Source organism: Lipomyces oligophaga, assembly GCF_038497815.1.
Source record: "Lipomyces oligophaga strain CBS 7107 unplaced genomic scaffold V1516scaffold_6, whole genome shotgun sequence".
Classification (NCBI taxonomy): Eukaryota; Fungi; Ascomycota; class Lipomycetes; order Lipomycetales; family Lipomycetaceae; genus Lipomyces; species [Lipomyces] oligophaga.
In genome coordinates, this window is record NW_027117790.1 from 460,820 (window position 1) to 481,128 (window position 20,309).

Consider the following 20,309-nt stretch of genomic DNA (forward strand, 5'->3'; position numbering starts at 1 on the left):
AACATCAAATACAAAATACAATCACTCAATCATCTTATGCCCTTGTCGAACGTGAGTTTTTCCCGTTTGTCGCACCATCCAAAAAGTTGGTCAATCGTTGCATCGTTGCCATATGAGTCTCCTCGATCTGTCCTGTCAGCTCTGAATTAGCATTCACGAGTTCTGCAATTCTGGCCTCCGCATCCTCGAGCTTGACTACTGTTATAGCGTGTTCGGCCCGAATACTAGACACGCGAGCTTCCGCTGCTAATTTTGCCGTTCTTGCACTTTCCAGTTGTCCAGATAAAGAGTTGATTTGTCGCGAGCTTTCCGCAATTACTAGCTTAATTTCCTCCACTTGGTGAGCCAAGTCAGCAGCTTCAGTCGAACTTGTACTTGCTGTCTCATTATTTAGCTGGACTTGTTCCAGCTCAGACCGCGTGGCTAAATGATTTTGTTCGCTAGCTTTCAGAGCTGTCTCAAGCTTCTGGCGTGCAGCACGCTCAGCTTCAAGCATTGCCTGGCTAGCCTCTAACTCTCCACGTGTATCTGCCAATTCCCGCGCTGCAGCCTCCATCTCGTCAGACAGGTCATCCATATGTCTATTTCTCCCGCTGACCAAAGACCCTGTCGCGCCTGTCGCTGCCGCGTCTAATAGCATGTCATTTTCTCGTTCTCGTTCCAGCAGCTGTTGTTCTTTCTCCGTATGCTTAACTCTTAAATTTTCATGCTGCTCTTTTATCAGCGTTGTCTCATTGATTGCCTCGTCCCGTTCTCGTTCAGCCTCCAAGATCAGTCTCGACGCTTCCTGAAGCTGCACGTCGACATTCATGCGCACGCGCTCGAGTTCAGCCTTCATTACCAAAATCGCATGAACCAATTCTCCAGATCCCATTGTCGTACTTCCAACTCCATGCGCATATTCTCGCGCGTTCTCCTTATTCGCGCGATCACCTCCGTTGACACCGCCGGTTGCTCCGTTCAAATTAGCGTCCTTTCGTACAATATGAGCCACATCTCGGTTCAGAGCAATGTCGACATCCGTCAGCACCATCCACTGGCGTTGCTGCGCGTCTACCATAGAATTTCGCGAACCACCTGTGCCCTCTGACGTATTTCCAGATTTGTACTTTGCCTCCTTTGCAAGCAAAAGTTCCGTTTGCAACCATTTGTTCATACTTTTTAAACGGTCTATTTCGCGGCTGTCCAGGTTGGCTGATCGGCGATCAAAACCTGTCCCGCGCTGGTAAGCGTTGTGCAAATTTCCTTCCTTTGGCTGCATGGAAGATCCCTGTTGCTGTTGCTGCTGCGGTCGTACAGGTCGCGGACCTGTACCAGCGCCATTTCCCCGAGCTCCTGGCCCCATTCGGTCAACTGGAGCGTCATAAGCAATTCCAGGCTGATCTCTACGCACCGGTGGAGATCGTGAACGAGATGAAATTGCCGTTCCATTCGTGTAAATAACAGGAGATTGCTTGGAATTACCAAATCCAGTGCCATTGGTATAATACTGACCATTAACCTGTTGCGGCGGTTGGTACCGTGAGCCTTTCGACGACTGGTTGACGTGGTCGGCCGCATGAGCTGAATCATCGAACCGCTCACTGGGATATTTGATTCGAAATGTATCTAAAATATACAGTGTCCCGAGATCTTCAGGTACAGCACCTCCGTCACTGGTGCCACCGATTGTAAAAATTTTGGATCCTGAAACCGTCATTGAGTGACCGGCACGAGGAGATGGTGACGGCCCCATATTTTGGAACGTGAACCAGCGATTCGTAGAAAGTCGCAAAGTCGTCAGAGAGCCGATTTCACGGCCATCGGCAGATCGGCCGCCAAATACATACATTAAGTCACCCACTATAGCGGCACTATGCCTCTCGCACGGCTTTGGCAGAAATCCGACACAGTCGAGTTGTGTCCATTGACAATCGGCCGGATCAAACGACCAAGTATCGTTAAAACACTCCTGGCCATTTGTACCGCCAAAAAGATACAGCTTGCCACCAAATACAGTTGTCGTGTGATTCGCACGTACGGACGGTGAGATATCTGCTAGTGGTCGGATAGCTTGCCATCGTGCGGGTTCTCCTACTTGGCCTAGGTCGCAGTTAGTTTCAAAACTTGCTTAAAAGTAAAACACGAATCACACTTTTACTGAGATCAAAAAAATAGAGATCATTCAGATAGGTTGAGTCACGTTGGCCGCCAAAGAGGAACAGGCGTTTGCCTATGATGTTGATAGTATGGCCATACCGACCACCCGGACCTCCGCCGGCGACTAGGGCGCGAGACCATTTTAATGTAGCTGCAAACTGTGTTAATGGATGTCCAAATATGTTCAATCATGCTAAACTCACATGTGTTGAGGAAATACAGATTGTCGTCAAATTCAGCGTTTCCGTCCACGCGCGTGTCTCCGCCAAACACAATCAGAACGCTGCCAATAAGATCTGACGCGTGGCCAACACGAGGAGAAACAACCTCGTTTGTCTTCTGTGCTAATCTCATCGTGCAGGATTCTAGACTTGTGTTAGCTGCGTCGAAAAACAAATCGAGCAATGCTATGCTGGTAGGCCGGGATAGATTAGGCAGCAATGTAAACATTGTAAAACGCGACATACCAGGATTGAGAACCCACAGATCGTTACGCGGTTTCGACCTGAACAAGCCGCCAAAAATGAAAATTGGATTGGTTTTCGCCAAAACTGGATTTGACGAAAATCCGCTGCGCGGAAACAATGTTGCTGGCGTGTTGATCTGGCGGAAGGTCCATGGATAGTGCTGCTGAGACGTCGAGCTCTTCGAAGTTGCGGCCACAGTACCAGACGAGGGAGAAACTAGTGAAGTCGACGAAGATGTAGCTGTTGAGCTCGTTTGTACCGAACTTATCTGCTGTTGTTGTTGCTGCTGCTGCTGCTGAATTACAGGCGAGCCGGAAAACGAAGCAGACGAAGCAAACGCCGGGGATTGCTTCCTCTGTTGAGGAGTCGCCATATCGCGCCGGTGTTGTTGGCCGGGTTTCATATTGGCAAGAAGCAGATTTGCAAGCGAAAATCAAAGAAAACTTCTCAGTTCCTCTTGCTCCTGATTTTCTTGTTCGTCGTGTATAACTGAGAACACAAAGAAAAAGGGCCGCCGGTGTGGTTGGCGCTGGAGTAAAAGCTGGCTGGATGACCTATTTTCCAGGCGGAATGGAGTTTTGGGAGAACGCGCCCCGACGCGTCTCGATTGAGTCTGGCGCGTGCCGGTTCATCCCTCACTTTCCGTAGTGCCACAAGGGGCCGCTTAAACTCATTCAGCCATGGATCTACTTCCAATTGTGTATGACAGTGCACTTTCAATCGTGCTCGGTTTCACGTATCTGAATTTATAATTACGTAATCGGAAGAAGTGAGACGGCTGATGTCCCACTGTATTGGAATCCTACTAGACAAAATTATAAGGTACCTGTGCGGCAAAATTAAGAGGTTAGCAAGTCGACGGAAGGTTCATAAATCAGTTAGAATAATAATTCTACGTGTACTGAAAGCTACAATTGCACACCATTGTATCGAATAGGGTCCAGGGGCTACGGAACGACCACAAAGTGTGACTAGGCGGCTACAGCTCCTATTCAACAGTCGTCATAACTAGCCTATAGCACTAGCCTATATCCCCCTCCCAGATAACACACTTTGTAACGTCCCCTTATTGTTATACAACTTTATTGCCCAAGCATCTATCGTAAAAACTGTATTTGCTTTCTGATCTAACCTTTATTCTCTTACATCAAGGACGTAGACGGCGCGGGTCGCGAGGGAATAAACTTGCCCGACGAATGTTCTTCAAATCGAGGAAAAACATCACGACTCGTTCAAGACCAATGCCACCGCCCGCGTGAGGGGGAGCGCCGTATGCGAACGAATCTACATAGTCTTTCAACCCGGGCGTCTCGGGATCTAACCCGAACTCTCGCATTCTCGCTCTGAGTAATGGTGCATCATGGATACGTTGGGCGCCCGACAATATTTCTTCACCACGCATAAAAAAGTCAAACGAATTCGAGTATCCAGGATTCTCTGGGTCTGGCATCGTATAGAACGGCCGCGCTGCCATAGGAAATTTGTCCAGAATATAAAAATCTGTATCATATTTCTCCTTCACCAGTTTTCCCAAAAACTTTTCATTTTCAGTATTCAAATCGTCCATTTCGGGAAGATCGCGGCCAGCTGCTCGCAGCATGGCAATACCTTCCTTGAACTTGATCCGAACTACCTTGCCATCCGCTGGAAATTTAAATTCTTCGACTGGAAATTGCTTTCGGACCAAAGAAATCTCAGTAGCAAATCGTTCCCGAAGTCCATGGATGATGTAGCTGAATAGTCCGCACAAGACATCGATCGCTTCATCATATGACTCCTCGATAGCCATCTCGAAATCAAGTCCCATAAACTCGGTCATATGGCGATGTGTGTTGCTATCTTCTGCACGGAACACAGGTGCAATCTCAAATACTCGCTCAAAATCGGAAGCAATCAGCATTTGTTTGTAGAACTGGGGAGATTGTGCAAGAAAGGCTTCGCCATTGAAGTAGTTGATCTTGAACACACTCGCACCACCCTCGGTCGCAGATGCAATGATTTTTGGGGTATGCGTCTCCGTGAAGTTAAGCTTCAGCAAATACTCCCGAAAAAGAGTGCAGACACCAGACTGGATTTTAAAAATAGCCTGGTTGGTGACAGTTCGTAAATCAATCACGCGAGCATTCAAACGAGTGTCGAGATTGACAACCGGCAAGCCAGCTTCCTCGGCCTCAGCTTCACTACGAGAAGCATCTTCGATCAGGATCGGCAACTGGTTGGGCGTTTCAGCGATAGTATATAATTTAGTCACTTGGATCTCGGCGTCCTGAACAGTAGCTGAGCGGATCAACTCAGGTGCAGCAGCTACAACACCATGTACAAGAACAATGCTCTCGAGAGAAATTGAGCCAGCCCATTTGACAAACTGCTTGGAAATTGTGTCTTTATTGGCAACCAGAATACCTTGGATAAGCGAATCCTGTTGACGGAACGCAAAAAAGCACATCTTATTTCCCTGTAACCTCGACGTATGAACGCGAGCGCGGAAAACAACTTCTTTACTGGCATCTTCCTTGCTCAAGCTGCTGATCTGAATACGCTCAATTCCCTTTCTATCCGCAGAAGTACTCTGCATCAATGGTAATCGTCCGTATAAACCTTCAGAGTAATCGACCTCATTTGCCTCTTTTGCAGCCTTCTCAGCAGCAAGTTGAGCCGCCTTCTCGGCTTTTTTACGCTCTTTCTCACGAGCAGCTTCGAGCTTTTTCAAAGCTTTTTTGGATAACGGTTGTCCGTCCTCGCTAAAACAAAAATTAGTCAATAGTTTCCCGCGAAATTCTAACAGAAACCTACCCAAGAACAACATTTTCCAAAGCTGTAGCTACATCCGCAACTGATTCAACTGGTTTTGCTTCTTCAGACATTGCTCAATTCAGTTCACGCTTCAATTTTAATTTAATCTTAAGGTAAATCCAGCAATCAATTATAACTGCAGAACCAGATCGAATTTTCGTAATTTTTCTCTTGTTTCTACATTATTACGCTGAGACTCATCCTTGTCCAGACATCACGTGAATAGTCCGCAAGGCTAATTATCATCATGTGACCAAAGTGCCGTTCACACGTGATGAGTCTTTCAGACCCTTGTGGGACGGCACAAAAGGGTTCGGACTGTATTTATTTTCCCGTTTGTGTTCATTTTATTTGCGAGTCTCATTATTTTTGGTTACTTTAGACTGATTTACCAGCTAAGGATACTACAGTCTTTCATTTTATTGTCTGAGATTGTCGTGCTGAGCGCACTCTGGTTGTTCTACTCGGTTCCCAGATACTTGTTTATTAGTCGGCGTTTGTTGTGGTTCCATATCGATCTGACGAGCCTGTTCAAGAACTGTTTTCCGTTTTTTTAGCTCCTGATTTGGATTTGATTGTGCAGAATGCCTCTTTGTGGAAGCAGTAAACGGCCCAGTACGTTGCTTATGTTCCTACACTTGAGTTTGTACTGACGTTGGATAGTAAGCCGAAAGATTGTAATTCTGGGAGACGGTGCGTGCGGCAAGACATCACTCTTGAATGTCTTCACCCGAGGATATTTCCCTCAAGTCTATGAGCCAACCGTGTTCGAAAATTATGTGCATGATATATTTGTGGACGGGACTGCTGTCCAACTGTCGCTATGGGATACGGCAGGTGAGTTCATGGTATGCTGGGTCGTGTATGTGGTAGTCTAACCTCCGGATCAGGGCAGGAAGAGTTCGATCGGTTGCGCTCTTTATCGTATGCAGACACACATACAATTATGCTATGTTTTAGTGTATGTCTATATATTCCGAATTGATATACAGCAATATTTTCTAACATTATTAGATTGACTCTCGCGACTCCCTTGAAAACGTTCAGACGAAGTGGACTGCTGAGATAGCAGAGCATTGTGCCGGAGTGAAACTAGTTTTAGTAGCGCTTAAGTGTGATTTGCGCAGCAGTGGCACTGAAGGGCCTTCAGAAGGTGATCCTCGAAGGTCATATATTAGCTACGATGAAGGTCTGGCCGTTGCACAGAAAATCGGTGCTCTTAGATATCTTGAATGCTCTGCAAAGAAAAATCGCGGTGTAAACGAATGTTTTACTGAGGCGACTCGGTGTGCACTCAGTGCCAAGTCGAAGGGTAAGTATATATTTATATATGTATAATGCTACCATTTCATCGAAAGCTGGCTAATTCTGCTTCTCTAGAAGATCCTCCCGATGGAGGTTGTACGATTATGTAACGTTTTAGGTGTAATTACTTGTTTGTCTAGGATAGCGCCATTTTATTTTGTGTTTTAATTTTTGCATATGAAATATTCCATTTGGAATTTCTCCTTTGTTTTGAAAGATTATTGGTGACTTAATTTTATTCCCGTCTTGTTCTCTCAGCATCATCTCTATCGATCTACCCCGGTTTCATTGTCTTTTCTTGTGAATGTGTTATTAGTTTAATTTAGTCATGTTGATTCTACAATTTTTCTAGCTTCAGCAATTCAAGAAGATCTTGCTTAGAATTTTTCATCGTTCGGGTCGATTTTAAACACTTTATCCGGGTTCAGAATCCGTTTTGGATCTAGGGCCAGCTTCAGTTTACGCATAGTGTCAACGGCTTCATGGCCCAGTTCCAAGTCGAGATATCCGCGCTTGCCGTTTCCGACACCGTGTTCACCTGTGCAAGTTCCTTCGTTTTCGAGACCGATCTTGACGATCTTATCAACCGCAACCCGGACAATGTCTTCTTGATCCGGAAGAAAAAATACGTTTGTATGGAAGTTACCATCGCCCACATGCCCAAGAGCAGCATAGATGATGTTGTGCGATTTAAACTCTTTGTCTGTTTCTTCCAGCACGTATGATAATCTAGAAAGTGGAACAGCGACGTCGGTTCCCCACATTCGACATTCGGGCCCCAGAGTCTCATATCCGTAATCGAGGCAGGCGTAGTGAGCATTTTTACGCGCCAAAAATAGCTCTTCACCTTCTTGCTTATTCTTGGCTGGTAGAAATGCTTTGCAGTCATGCGTTGAACAAGCCGATTTAATGGCATTCGTAAGTTCTTTGACAACTCTGTCATTCACGCCGTTCACACGAATAAATAGTGAAGGTGTTTCGAGCCATTTGCGAGTTGTAAAGTTACCCACGTTGAGGAAATGCATCATGTTAGAATCCAGAAGTTCAATAGCACCGGGCTTGATTCCTGCACGGAAAATATCTGCGACAGCGTCCGTTGTATGTTTAACAGTCGGAAACTGGGCGACAATGACTGCATCGTGCGTAGGCTTAACATGTATTTTGATCGTTGCCTCTGTCACAATCGCAAGTGTACCCTCACTGCCAACCAGCAACGAAGTCAAGTTATAGCCGGCGCTGCTTTTGCGAGGTCTCTGGCGCGTTTTGAACACAGTTCCGTCGGCCAGCACGCCAGTGATAGAAATCGTATTGTCTTTCATGGCTCCATAATTGACTGCATTGATTCCTGACGCATTTGTGCCGATCATGCCACCTACCAAGGCGCTTGGTGCACAGTCCGAGCCAAAGACCAAATCAAGCGGTTCTAGTGCTTTATTAATATCTGCATATGCCACACCTGGTTGGACGACAATATCAAGGTCCTCTTCGTGTAGTGCTATGATCTTGTTCATATTGCGGAAATCAAGGCAGAGACTACCAGGTCGGACAGAATAAATATGTCCTTCAAGCGAAGTCCCTGCTGAAAAGGGGATCACCGGGATTGAGTAACGATGTGCGATCTTCATTATAGCAACCACATCATCAGTTGAGGTGGGCAACACAATTGCAGATGGATACTGTCCTTCTTCAGGAGGATGGTGAGTGCACGCTGGATTTGTCGCATGGCTCTCAATCTCGTCTATCTTTTGCGTTACTTTTTCAGCTCCGACGGCATCTTTGATCTCGGTAAGTGCTTTGACTACTTCCCCAGGTGACGCATATTTAGGAGAGGAAAGTGACTTCGTAGAAATAGTCGAGTTCTCTAACAAGTCGTGGAATCCAGCGTCATTGGCTGCCAGTTGAGGTACCGGATTCTTAATTGAATAGTAGACTTTAGCTGCAATCGCTGTTGTGATACCAGTGCCTAGGATGTACATCCATGGTGTTGTTGATTCTTGCGGATAAGGAGGACGTGCATATCCAGTTCCACCGGATTTTGGGCCAGAGCCTGTAGAAACAAGCCTGATACTGCGTCTCTGTCCAGCACTACTAGCCAGCCGTTTTGCCAGCGCAAACATAGGTCTATTCATGTTTCAGTTCCTAAGCTCTCAAGTTCAGTAAACATCAGCTGTACAGAGCACAGTCCGAAATCATTCTAAACTTATACCTCTTCTTCAGGCCATCTTCACCGCTCCCTGCGAGATCAGAGCTCCAGATCGCGTGTCCTCTCCAGACTGCTATTTGCCTACCTCTCCACAGTTTGTGGGGGATTTCTGTTTCCTCGGCCCCGCATTATCGTGGGGGTAGGCATGACCAAGTTTCGACCCCAGATCATTCTATTATCATGCTCTAAAAATCACACGAGTAGCGAATTACTGCACTATTAACTATTCATTCTGTATTGTATTTTGAAATTGGATCGTCGCCAAAGTCAGTTAATTTTCAAATTACCAAAAGCTGATGCAATTCAGGTTTGATCTAGGCTCAGGTTATTGGCTTCTTTTCTTGTTATCAATTTGAGTAGGCCGTCTAGGTTGCAGAAATATAATGTAATAGTTGTTCAAGTAAAGAAAAAGGCATTATGATTAGTTTCTAGATTTTGAAACTGTAGAAAATGAAAAATTTAAATTTGAAAATGAAAATGAAAATGAAGAAACCAAAAACTAATAAAAGGGGGTCATCCCGGGTTCGATCCGGGGTCACCTGCAGTTTGCAAACACAAAGTCAGCAGAGCTTCGATTTTCACCCGAAGCAGGCATACTACCTCTATACTAATGACCCAAATTTTTGCTTTCTGAATGTGATCTTCACTCATATGGAAAAATAAAAGGAGATTTGGTCCATCGCCCTATTTATTTCTACATGTCGTCAGAAAATACATTCTAATGTAAAATGTTTTTATGCTGTATAAAGTTCAAAATGATTTGGTTATTTTGTATACGACTAGAAATATAGTCCCCTCTTAAGTATTTGCTAGTGTGTCATTTCCAACAACTGGCACCAGATTCAAGACAATTAGAATATATCGACATAATATTCAAATAAAGAAAGTAAATGTCGTGGTGTTAGAAGCTGACAGGAATCTTTTGAGCGCAGTTTTTCTATCAATTATAAAATATTATGATATTATATCGACTGAGTAGAATCGGTAATGAGAAGGCTGCTCTATTTGTGTATCGGATGAATCAATCAAGTTGAATTATTACAGTAAAAAATGTAACTATGTTTTCTGAGATCTTGCAAAAAACCTCACTATATTAAGAAGCATTGAGTTGTGGGGAAAAGTGGAGGTTAAATGCTGACGTACGGCTACGAACTTATTGGTCCGTTAAAGTTTGGAGCTCGTTGATACAACGCAATATTTGCCGTATAGCTCTATTGTATAACAAAATAAACACTCGGACTTCATTAGTTTATCTAGATAGTTACAATCGTATTCATGTCGGTATCAAATAAGAATGAAACGTAGGTGCTCAATTGTGTAATAATATTCCTCCAGCGATTGGCTTCTGCGACGATTGATCTCAAATCAGAACGCGTCGCGTAGTAATTCACGCAAGGAATCGATATTATGAACAGAAGTTTAAGAAAAACTTCAATAAAATATTAAAAAAAGATCTATTACTATTTGAGGAAGAGTGATTATCGAGGCAACATAATTATAATCATATAATCAAGTAAGCTTCAAAATGTATGTACAACAATCTAAAAAGTTGATGATTATGCGTATGTCAGCCATGAATATCTCAAGAACAAGAATACCAGCAATTTCCACGTAATAAATCATCAAAATTTATCAAAAAAAAACTAATCAATAAAACAATTAATCAGCTGCAATGGCAAACAGAGGCCTTACAATGACCGGCTGAACTCCTGGCAAGACTTGAGCTGTTGTAGATACCAGTCGCAAGCCTGCATGTTTCCGCTGTTGTCATCCAGACACTTCGTCAGGTTGCGAGCATCAACATCGCACGATCGAGGTGCATATTGGTCAGCCGGAGCAGTAGCAGCGACGGCAGTTGCGGGAGGAGCTTGCTCGACAGAGCCGGAAGAACCAAAGATGCCAGAGATAGCGTTACCCATCATATGGCCAACGGTAGAACCAACAGCAACGCCGGCAGCGGTAGAGGCCATCTGGCCAAACAACCCTGGCTGCTTCTGCTGAACAACAGCAGGAGGGGCGGCTTGATGAACTGCGGGTGCTGATGGATGAGGAGCAGAAGCTGGTGGCGGAGCGTATCGAGGAGCAGCAGAGTAAGTAGAAGCTTGTCTGTGCTGAGTCGAAGGACCAGCAGAACGACGGTTAGAGCTGCGAGGCATTTTGTAACAATTGTATTGATTTAGTGAATAAACTGTGTAAGAGAGTAAATACACAAGTGTTGATGACACGAAAAGTGGTTGGAACAGGACAAATCTTCGCAATATATATACTCAAATTTCACCGGTCGCTGTTCGCCCAAGGGAACCTACCAGAACAAGAAACCCTCGTCCTCGCTCGATCGGAAGCCTGCGGACTACTCGGATACATACACGTGTACGATCACGTGACGTGACTCGTGATGCGTAGCTTACAGAATTAATAGTTCTTGGGAGAGATTTCTTGTTATGTTGAGGAATTGGGCTGGTGGATTCGGCCGAGTTGGATCAGAATGGTGACTAGAACAGGAGGTTTGAGACGATCGAAAGACGGGATAATTTAAGTCATCTAAATATTCATTTTCCAGGAATTAAATATTAGCAAACTAAAGGACATCTCAAAACATATAGATCAAGACCAAGAGAGTATGATTAGAAACACAACACAATTATATCGATAATAATAGTAGTAATAATCAAAAAAAATACGTCACATTGGAAATAAATTAGAAATAATAAAGAAATCATAAAACCATTCTGCGCCAGGTCCTTAAACCGTTACGACTTGACAAGTCTCCCAGTTTGTAGAATTTGATATTCGATTGAAATCTTCCGATCTTACACACGACTAAGATTTTTTTTTTAATTTTCTTCGCTTCTGTTCTCAGGTATCCTATATCAAATCAACTCGTTAAACAGCGACAGGCTCATTGCTAAGACGCTCGTTGCGGGGTTGGAATGGTCGGAAACTACCCCTTTCGAATGAAGAACGCTCTTCGTAGTTGTTCAACGGAGGAACACCAGTATCGTTCTCAGATGGAACGCTGTAGGTAGGATGAGACGAAGGCTCCTCATCGTGTGCGATCATGACCTGTTCCTGGCTCTCACCATCAGTGATGCCCTTATCACGCTTACTACGGCGGAAAAACGGCTTTCTCTTCGATTTTTCAGCCATCACAGGCTCGTCGGATAGATCGCCCAGGTGACGGTTCTTCTTGCGACCGAGACAGCAAGCCAGAGTGAAGCCAACATAACTAAGCAGCAGAATCGCAACTACGGCCCATGAAAAGGCGAAAAACTTGACGCCAATATGAGCGTTATAGCCAGCATTCTGGAACGTATTGCGACCTTTAATAGCTGTGGCGATAGAGAGTGAAACTGCAGTAGCTGAAGTGATCAGAGCCCAGAACGAGAAAAACGAGGCAAGACCGGCCCCGAGACGAGAGCAGAGAGCCAGAACGCCTACAATGAAGGCAAAAGCAGAAAAGCCAGTCGCAATGAAATAGAAAGCAAACGCAAATCGTGACAGATAATAATAAGTTTTGTGGTTAGAGATGAAGTCAGAGGGAACTCCAGAGGTAGTGCCAAAGTTGCTCTGCGGTTGGAATGGGTAGGCGGGCTTGTTGCTAGTACATCCATAGTTGTCTCCGTCACGGACAGAACATCTGTTCCAAAGAGTCCATCGACTGGTATCGGGGGCCCCGCTGATGCCACTAGTGTCTGCCTCGAGATAGAAAAGTTCGTCGAGAGGAGTATGGTCGTATGTTCCGGAAAGAAGAACGAGCAGAAGGAGCAGGGTTGATCTGGAGAGTGTGTTAGAGAGCTGTGATGATAACGCAACAGCAGCATGTAAGGAAAGTAACATACCCGGCGGTGAGCACGAAAGGGCCCAGAGAGGTGAAGAATTTATTCATTGAGGGATATTTAGCCAATCTCGAGATCCAAAAGATTGCAGTGCAAGCAGAGATAAATCGGAGGGAGGCTTAGGAGACAAAGTAGAGTGTAGAAGAAATTTCGGTATAAAAAGTATAGAATCAGTCTACACAGCTAAGTGAAAGAAGCAGAAAACAAAGAAAAACAAAGAGCAAAAAGAGGAGAAAGCAGAAGTATAATAAGAAAGAGAAGCAAGACAAGTCAAGCGACAGGGCCGAGGAGCAGATGACGATATTGGCGGCGGATGGCGATGGGACGGCGGCCGCGGCGGTGGTAGCTAGCCTGGTCGGAGATTTGGAAGGTGAAGAGAAGACGAGATCTGCGCCCGCAGACTGAGTGACTTTGGAAGAAACAAGTGGAACAGGACGCAAAGTCCAGGCACGCGAGGCTGATTAGAGTTAGTGTTTATTTATTTCCTATTTGCTTTTGCAATTTCATTTCCAGCGCAGGTAAAGTCGGTTCGATTAGGATCGAAGATTGTTTACATTAGTAGTCTTGTGGATCGTATGAAAGAAATTGATGATATGAACGATATAGACCGCATAGCATTGACATATTACACTTCATACGATACAACTACACACCGAACAGAACACATCGCAATCCAATACTGCGTGATATCGAACTTCTGTCATTTCATCATAGCCCTCCGACATATTCATCCTGATCTTGGTCTACAGCACTAATCACTTCGCCGTCACTGTGACAACCAAACATAAACAAACCGACAACCGTTGCCGGGCGCTGCCAAAACACAGTAGGGCTGCTCTGATGTCACTGATGTCACTATTCCTAATCCGGTTACTTCCCTGAACTCTAACTTTGATTTTCTCACGGCACGATGCCGCGTGTTTAGAGGCGTCAGAGTGTTTACTGGCTACCATATTGGGACGGTTTTCCATCTCTTTACCAAATGCAGTTTAGGCGTGATGCGTCGTGCAGGGCCTTGGAGCCCATAGAGTCCATGAATATGATATGATTAACCAACTAGAGACCACAAATCCAATGCGACCAAGGTGGCGGTTGGTAAACAAGAAAATTATCATTAGAGAGCTGAGTAGGTTACGAGTACCGGTCGTAATCAAGTCGGAACGCTCGTAATTGTAGTGCTCGTGCAGGGCATACTAGATGCCCGCATGAACAGCTGCCAACCACAATTACATTCGCACAGCCTACAACGTTGATTTTGGAGCCATCTGCGATCACAATGCAGGTATAGATCGTATACATAGTCATAGCAATGCAACAATATAGCTCGTAATTTTTGCCTATCTATAAAATACATCGTAATGGCCAGGCCGATATAGAAGGTCAATCCGTAATAATCTTTGTCCCTCCAATGGCTTCATGGGCTCAAACGTGTGAACGGAGGCTTCTTCACCGGCACTTCGATCCATGTATACAACCCCCAGTTCGACTGTTTCCAGCGCATTCACGAGCGCGGTGAGCGCCAGATGGTCAGCTTCCACTGAGAAAGCCTCGATGTTACGGCTGCAGTAATCATCGATACTCGTACTTTCTCCGTCAAATATAAACGGCAAATAATCTTCCGCGTGCGTTTTAACATAAGCCGCCGCTAACAGCCGTAAATAGACAATCACAGCTGAAGACACTTCCATATTGTTGAACTCTGCTTCCATATCCTGGTCTCCAGGTGTTTTAGTGCGTTTAAATAAATCTTGACATTCTTCCAAAAAATCGATATATCCATTTTCTTCGTATCCTGCTGCATCTAAAAGTTGTTTTTTATCGTTAAATGACTTTTCAAAAACTTCTAACTCTTGTAGGGGAGAATTTTTGATCAGTTCAAAATATCGAAATGCAAACGCTGTCTATTAGTGTCCAGTTTGAGCCACTTTTCAGAATAAACTTACCTCTCCATGCACAATTTCCATCGCCTCGAACTTGCCGATATCCTGCACTTCCTCCACATAGCGCCTAGATCGAGGTCAGGCCTGAAAAAATACGAGAATTAGCTAACATACCTGTATTTTTGTTTTGAAAGTCTGATCTTCATATTCATTCAATAAAACTTCAATTGGCTTCCAGTTACCCAGTAATGGCAACTAATGGACATTAGAATTTTTAATGACAGTCTTCACTGATTTATAATTTGTTTGGATATATAATATATATTGATCCATATTCTTCTCCGTAACAACTCACTTTTGAAGCTTCTTGATCTTTGATCTCTTGCGTCAACCGCATGATTGTGATGTCGTCGAGTTCATTTTCGTCATATTTCGCGTCCTGGTCGTCTCCATTTAATTCAGGCATTTCCTTTTGGCTCATTATTCGATGAATGCTGAAAGATCCTGGTTTAGATTGTGTTTGAGGGCTGAGAGTCGATGTCCCAGTTAGCCCCGTATGTGGTGTTCAGGTTGTAAATGGGGGTTTTCGTGTTGAGTTTTAAGAAGTTAATTGTAAAACCACAAGCTTTAATGAGATTTATAAACATGATTACATATTAGACAAATAACTGTCATTAATATCTATAATGAAGCTGAGCATTAAACCTCACGGTGAAGGATGATATAGCGTCTACATCTCGACTGCAGAATCAGAGCCCACCAGACATTGATTCATATAAATACAGACACTAGCTTTTGTAGTTGAAACTGATGACAACTACTGTTGGAATAGGGAAATGACAGATATATTCCCTTGTCCTGTGAAGTCTTATTCAATATTCAATTCTTATAATCCGAGTATAAACAAAACTGGAGGGGATGCAACATCGACTAATTAAGGTCCCGTCAACATGACATTCAACACTCTTATATTCCTCTTCCCTATCCGTAAGTTCTGATCTTATACATTGTAACCCATTTAGATTAATTCACTGTCGTCTCTGCTTCGTTAGTACTTCTCAAACAGAGACCAACAGCAAACTCACTCTTCGTATCCGTTCACGAATTATTTTAAAACCAGCCCAAGCTAATAGCCCACCAGTGATAACGATAAACATAATAACGACTGTTTCATCTTTGGCTGAATCGCGCTCTAAACTGTCAGAACCGAGATACATGTATAAGTTGATATTCAAATTCAGGTATACGTACGATAGCAGGTGGCCGAAGTATCCTTTTCCTGAGCGTCTTTGCAAATCGGAAGATTATAATCCAGACAGAATTTTCGAGTACATTCAAGGCACCCTTTCATAGACGAGTATTCCTCAGGCATGTGTATCAATGTTGAGTTAGAAAAGCACGTACATTTACAAAACGCCGAGTTGGCAGCAGCCACAGGACGTCCGCAAAACAATAGTACAGCAAATATCAAAATTGTAATCATAATAAAAAATTGATCAGCTATACTCCGAATCATTTCTGCAGTCAATTGAGTTGTAATTTGGTGACTAGAAAGAGTAGATTCTGGATCCAAGGGATAATGTTGCCTGGAGAAGCAGCACAACCAGATTTGGGAGACAAGTCGGCAGCCATCAGGAACTACGTGCGGATAACGAATTTTCTGAGCCGAAATTATAATGTAATTCGGTTTTCTTAACTCATTTCAGTCGATTTGCGTGGTGTACAAAAATGAAAATTACTACGTTTTGTCGATTGTGTTTTCCTAGTGAAATGTTTACCAGTTGTTGTGCTCACGCCCGTTTGCCAATAATATCAAGTAATATAAGCAAGAGCAGAATCAAAGCACACAATACTTCATTGATTTCTGAGGAAGCGATGAACCGATATTGAGTAATGTTGTTAGTTACCAATAACGACACGAATCGTCGAACATTTCGAGATCCATGTATGGAGAACGTGCTGCCTTCGTTGGACACTAGCTGTTCATCGCCTGACGGGACGAACAGTAATGATCCGACGCCTACGAGCAAGCGCAAGTTTGTATCAAACTGGATCAAAACACTTTCAGTTCACAACCCTGGTGACTCTAATCCAACCGCTCTGATGACTCCACCTTCAACATCGTCATCGTCGTCAGAAAGATTGTCCAAGTCGGACGAAACCGCTACCTCGTTTAGCTCTTTGAGGAGAATTAGTTCGGGCTGTAAGCGACTCGTAGGCTCGGTCCGACTATCTACAGGTTTCAGATTCCACGAATACCCAGGGACTGCTTCTGAACCCGAAAGCCCTCCTGTATCGATTCCGTCGCCGGTATCGATTCCGCGGATTTCGCCTCGAGATAGTTTTCAGCGATACCTGGATAGTCCAAAACTCGGACACCGCTATCCCCGACCTCGGTATATCGAACTGCAGGAACGCAAACGGCACGAAGAGGCTTTTGAGTTAGCCCGTCGGAAACAGAATTTGAACTACTCGCTCAAAGTCTTGAAGATCCCTTATTGGATAGCTAGATTACCGCCGATTCCAGAGTCTCTGCAAAAGCTGATGGAAACGAGTCCGCAAGAAATTGGATGCCGAGAATATTTGGACGTTTATATCCGACTTATGTCACGTCTGCTAGAAGTAGGAGGCGAGAAACTTGAAGAGTTACAAGCTCGTAAGCGAACACTACTCAAGGGTAAAAAACCTGATGATGAATTACTCTGTGACATTTCCGACCAGGAAGCTTTGCTGAAATTTCCGCTACTGCGGCCTCTATACCCCAACTCTGCTGACGACACTCTGGCGTATGATCTACTGCCACTTCAAATTTGTGCAAACCTGGTTAAATCCGATCGTTCGCGATTTGCATATTCTTCATATCTGGGATTCACTCTCCCGCCAAAACTGACCTTTGTAGGAAACTGTACGAGCTTCGGTTCGTTCATGGTGTGCTACTGTCGGCGCGCAATTATGCTTGCGAATGGGATTCGGCGACTGGAGGAAGCACAGTCAAATAAAGGTCTTTGGAAAATCAATCGAGATTTTGTTCTCAAGGTTATTGAGGACAAGTCATCCAAAGCGCTTCTGCGGAGTCTATCAGTCATGGAGAGTGCAACCTGGAACAACTACTCACGACCTATGACTATAAGTCGCGTATTAACTTGGATTACGAGACTGCAACTAGCTGCCCGCTCAGGCAAGCTAAATCCGATCCTTGCTACCACGAGTATAAGGATGTCCGATAGGTCGAGTCTGCGACGTCGAAAACGCAGAAGTTCCGGAGTTTCAGCGAAATTTTGCGATGATAGAGGATATATCTGGCGCCGTCGAGCTGAAAATATGCTCTTTCCTGATCTGGGTTTAGCTACGATTCTTGAGTCCGAATTAGAGGATGAATATGATTTTGCGACAATGGTTTCGACAAATCAGGCAAGTGCGCTTTCGCAGGAAAAGTCTCTTTCGGATTCCTCTTGGGAAATGGATTTCGATGGCCTCGATCAGACGGAAGATACTTCGAGATTTGGAGAATTCGTGGAAAGTGTGTTTCAGGCTGATCGGCTATCGACTAATTTTGAGCTTGATCTTCAGCGCTTGTTTATTAATTAGACTTGGAATTGTTTTATGTCTCTATCATTGTCGCTGTACAGCTCTAAACACGGATCATTATTGAAAAGAGCATCGTTAGAACTGCGAAGACCTGCGAAGAGCAACTGAAGCTGAAATTCTTCATGCGAGCAAAAGCTACTGTAACCAAGGAATAACTGCAGAAAACGCTTTGAAAATTAGTATTACCGAATAAATTACAAATTATCTTGATGCTGGGCATGTATCCACGTCCACTCGTAGTAACCTGTTGTGTGTTGGGAGTTGACATTCGTATTCATTTAATTGGCACAGATAACGCTTTGGTAGAGAAGTTTATTTTCAGAATACGAAGCTTCATCTCAGAAGTATGATGTTCAATATTGAGACCCTGGCCGGAGTGGTCGGAATTATACTGGCAGGCGCAATTGGATATCATGTTTTACTGTCAGCGCCAGTGAACGGTCCACCACTAGTGAAAGGATACTTTCCGTTTCTCGGGGTCGGACTTACGTTTGCATTTGATACCGAAAAGTATCTTGAGCGATGTCGACGCAAGTTCGGTACCATCTTTGATTTATATTTGGGTGGTCAGAACTTGATCATTCTTAGTGATCCTATAGCCGGGATACAGTCTCTCTTCAAAACGCGAGCAGTATCATTAATCGGGTTTGTTATTTACATTGACAAGACTGTGTTTGCTTATTCAGATGCAATTGCAAATGTTGACTATCTCGAGGGCGTGGCCAAGACATTTGTTAATCGTCTCACAAATACAGAGAGACTACAGCAGATTAATAATTGGACGACAAACGTATTTCGCGATCTTACTGGACAGAGGTCAGAGTATTGGAATTTTAAGGACCAGGAAATAAATCTATTTGATTTTACAAGATGGACTTTATACATTTCAACTATGGAAGGTCTTTTCGGGCCTGAATTTCCAGCCAAGGAAACGTTCGACTCATATATGAATTTTGAAGATAACATCTTCAAGTTCATCCGGAAATATCCTCCGTTTATGAACTGGAAGGGATACACTGGTCGTAAACGATATTTAAATGCAATCAGCGATTTCTTCATGGACCAGAAGAAGGTTGCCAACTCGTCGATGTTTGTGCAGGCTATGTACGAATATTTCGTCGAACATGGATTCAAAGCGCGGGAGGATTTTGGTGGGTATTTCTTTTCGATTACCGTGGCTGCCGAATCGAACGCCTTGCCTGGAGCGTTCTGGCTGCTGGCACATGTGGTTGCAGATACAAAGCTGAAGGCTAAGGTCGAAGAGATCTTGATCAAACATTATGATCCAGAAACGCAATTCTACGATTTACATGCGATTGTGGCCGAACCGCTAATCCACTCGTGTTTCAGCGAATGCTTACGATTATATGCAAACGCGCTCAGTGGTAGACTAGTACAAAAGGACATTACGTTGTCAGTTGTCCAGAAACCTTCTGAATCACCGCACAACGTGATTGTTCGTGAGGGCTCGCAGCTACTAGTCTTCCAAAATATGATCCACTGGGACGAAGAAGTGTTTCCCTATCCGCGGACATTCATTGCGGAACGGTTTTTGGAGGAAAACAAAGAAGTGCTCATCAAACATACAGATAAAACAGACAACTGGAAATCATTCTATCCTTGGGGCGGTGGTGGACATACAGTAAGTAAACTATCATGCAGATAATCGGCAACGTATATTCTAACCAAAAAGTGCCCTGGAAGACATTTGGCACGGTATGAGGCGGTTTTACTTTTGTCCATTCTCGGCCAATATGATATCGTCGCTGTCGATGAATCTGTACCACAGCCCTCCGTTGGTGTCCGCTACAGTTCTGGTGTCTGTAAACCAGAAACACCGTATCGCGTGAAGATGTCTCGTCGCGATAAATGCTTAGGATCTTGAATACGCAAATAATGTTATAGTATTTTTACGTAATCATATTGTAAGAATGCAGCCCAAACCGGACTATCTATCACATGACGTTGCCGCACGTGCGCCGCCATCGGGGCTAGGAGTCGAACCAATCAGGTGACGTGTTAGACGCGTGATCGCTTAAGGTCTGCACTATCAGCTATCTATGGCACAATTACGCAACAACCGTTGGCACCATCAGTA

At 44.2% G+C, this 20,309-nt stretch overlaps 10 protein-coding genes and 1 non-coding gene across 11 annotated transcripts; 3 read left to right on the plus strand and 8 right to left on the minus strand.

Annotated features, from left to right (window-relative positions):
• Positions 1-1,130: 1,130 nt before the first annotated feature.
• Positions 1,131-3,198, minus strand: V1516DRAFT_467098 (uncharacterized protein). The gene is made up of 5 exons (XM_066919073.1): positions 2,607-3,198; positions 2,343-2,504; positions 2,135-2,290; positions 1,394-2,082; positions 1,131-1,335 (listed from the first exon to the last, which is right to left on the minus strand). Exons 1-5 carry the CDS (start codon positions 3,007-3,009, stop codon positions 1,171-1,173), a joined length of 1,575 nt encoding a protein of 524 aa, XP_066776155.1. The 5' UTR covers positions 3,010-3,198; the 3' UTR covers positions 1,131-1,170.
• Positions 3,199-3,753: 555 nt separating this feature from the next.
• Positions 3,754-5,470, minus strand: V1516DRAFT_696599 (uncharacterized protein; the record flags this gene model as incomplete). The annotated part of the gene is made up of 2 exons (XM_066924047.1): positions 3,754-5,347; positions 5,400-5,470. 2 exons carry the CDS (start codon positions 5,468-5,470, stop codon positions 3,754-3,756), a joined length of 1,665 nt encoding a protein of 554 aa, XP_066776156.1.
• Positions 5,471-5,739: 269 nt separating this feature from the next.
• V1516DRAFT_678404 (small GTPase superfamily) lies at positions 5,740-7,073 on the plus strand. The gene is made up of 5 exons (XM_066922749.1): positions 5,740-6,014; positions 6,063-6,236; positions 6,290-6,360; positions 6,414-6,711; positions 6,780-7,073. The coding sequence occupies exons 1-5, from the start codon at positions 5,984-5,986 to the stop codon at positions 6,812-6,814; spliced, it is 609 nt and encodes a 202-aa protein (XP_066776157.1). The 5' UTR covers positions 5,740-5,983; the 3' UTR covers positions 6,815-7,073.
• V1516DRAFT_708154 (uncharacterized protein) lies at positions 6,905-8,833 on the minus strand (the record flags this gene model as incomplete). Its single annotated transcript, XM_066924191.1, has 2 exons — positions 6,905-8,565; positions 8,662-8,833. 2 exons carry the CDS (start codon positions 8,831-8,833, stop codon positions 7,082-7,084), a joined length of 1,656 nt encoding a protein of 551 aa, XP_066776158.1. The 3' UTR covers positions 6,905-7,081.
• A 583-nt stretch (positions 8,834-9,416) lies between these two features.
• V1516DRAFT_t60 lies at positions 9,417-9,524 on the minus strand. The gene has a single exon. It is a non-coding gene; the product is annotated as a tRNA-Pro (tRNA).
• An 823-nt stretch (positions 9,525-10,347) lies between these two features.
• V1516DRAFT_678406 (coiled-coil-helix-coiled-coil-helix domain-containing protein 2) lies at positions 10,348-11,139 on the minus strand. The gene has a single exon (XM_066922750.1). It carries the CDS (start codon positions 11,061-11,063, stop codon positions 10,596-10,598), a length of 468 nt encoding a protein of 155 aa, XP_066776159.1. The 5' UTR covers positions 11,064-11,139; the 3' UTR covers positions 10,348-10,595.
• Positions 11,140-11,790: 651 nt separating this feature from the next.
• V1516DRAFT_686673 (SUR7/PalI family-domain-containing protein) lies at positions 11,791-12,793 on the minus strand (the record flags this gene model as incomplete). The annotated part of the gene is made up of 2 exons (XM_066923676.1): positions 11,791-12,682; positions 12,747-12,793. The coding sequence occupies 2 exons, from the start codon at positions 12,791-12,793 to the stop codon at positions 11,791-11,793; spliced, it is 939 nt and encodes a 312-aa protein (XP_066776160.1).
• A 1,287-nt stretch (positions 12,794-14,080) lies between these two features.
• Positions 14,081-15,089, minus strand: V1516DRAFT_626604 (peptidase C65 Otubain-domain-containing protein; the record flags this gene model as incomplete). The annotated part of the gene is made up of 4 exons (XM_066919755.1): positions 14,081-14,640; positions 14,687-14,750; positions 14,798-14,878; positions 14,979-15,089. 4 exons carry the CDS (start codon positions 15,087-15,089, stop codon positions 14,081-14,083), a joined length of 816 nt encoding a protein of 271 aa, XP_066776161.1.
• Positions 15,090-15,681: 592 nt separating this feature from the next.
• Positions 15,682-16,106, minus strand: V1516DRAFT_627459 (uncharacterized protein; the record flags this gene model as incomplete). The annotated part of the gene is made up of 2 exons (XM_066919793.1): positions 15,682-15,815; positions 15,875-16,106. The coding sequence occupies 2 exons, from the start codon at positions 16,104-16,106 to the stop codon at positions 15,682-15,684; spliced, it is 366 nt and encodes a 121-aa protein (XP_066776162.1).
• Positions 16,107-16,252: 146 nt separating this feature from the next.
• On the plus strand, positions 16,253-18,422 carry V1516DRAFT_678415 (uncharacterized protein). The gene has a single exon (XM_066922751.1). The coding sequence runs from the start codon at positions 16,517-16,519 to the stop codon at positions 18,209-18,211; it is 1,695 nt and encodes a 564-aa protein (XP_066776163.1). The 5' UTR covers positions 16,253-16,516; the 3' UTR covers positions 18,212-18,422.
• Positions 18,423-18,537: 115 nt separating this feature from the next.
• Positions 18,538-20,106, plus strand: V1516DRAFT_678416 (cytochrome P450). Its single transcript, XM_066922752.1, has 2 exons — positions 18,538-19,853; positions 19,905-20,106. Exons 1-2 carry the CDS (start codon positions 18,558-18,560, stop codon positions 20,094-20,096), a joined length of 1,488 nt encoding a protein of 495 aa, XP_066776164.1. The 5' UTR covers positions 18,538-18,557; the 3' UTR covers positions 20,097-20,106.
• Positions 20,107-20,309: the final 203 nt, after the last annotated feature.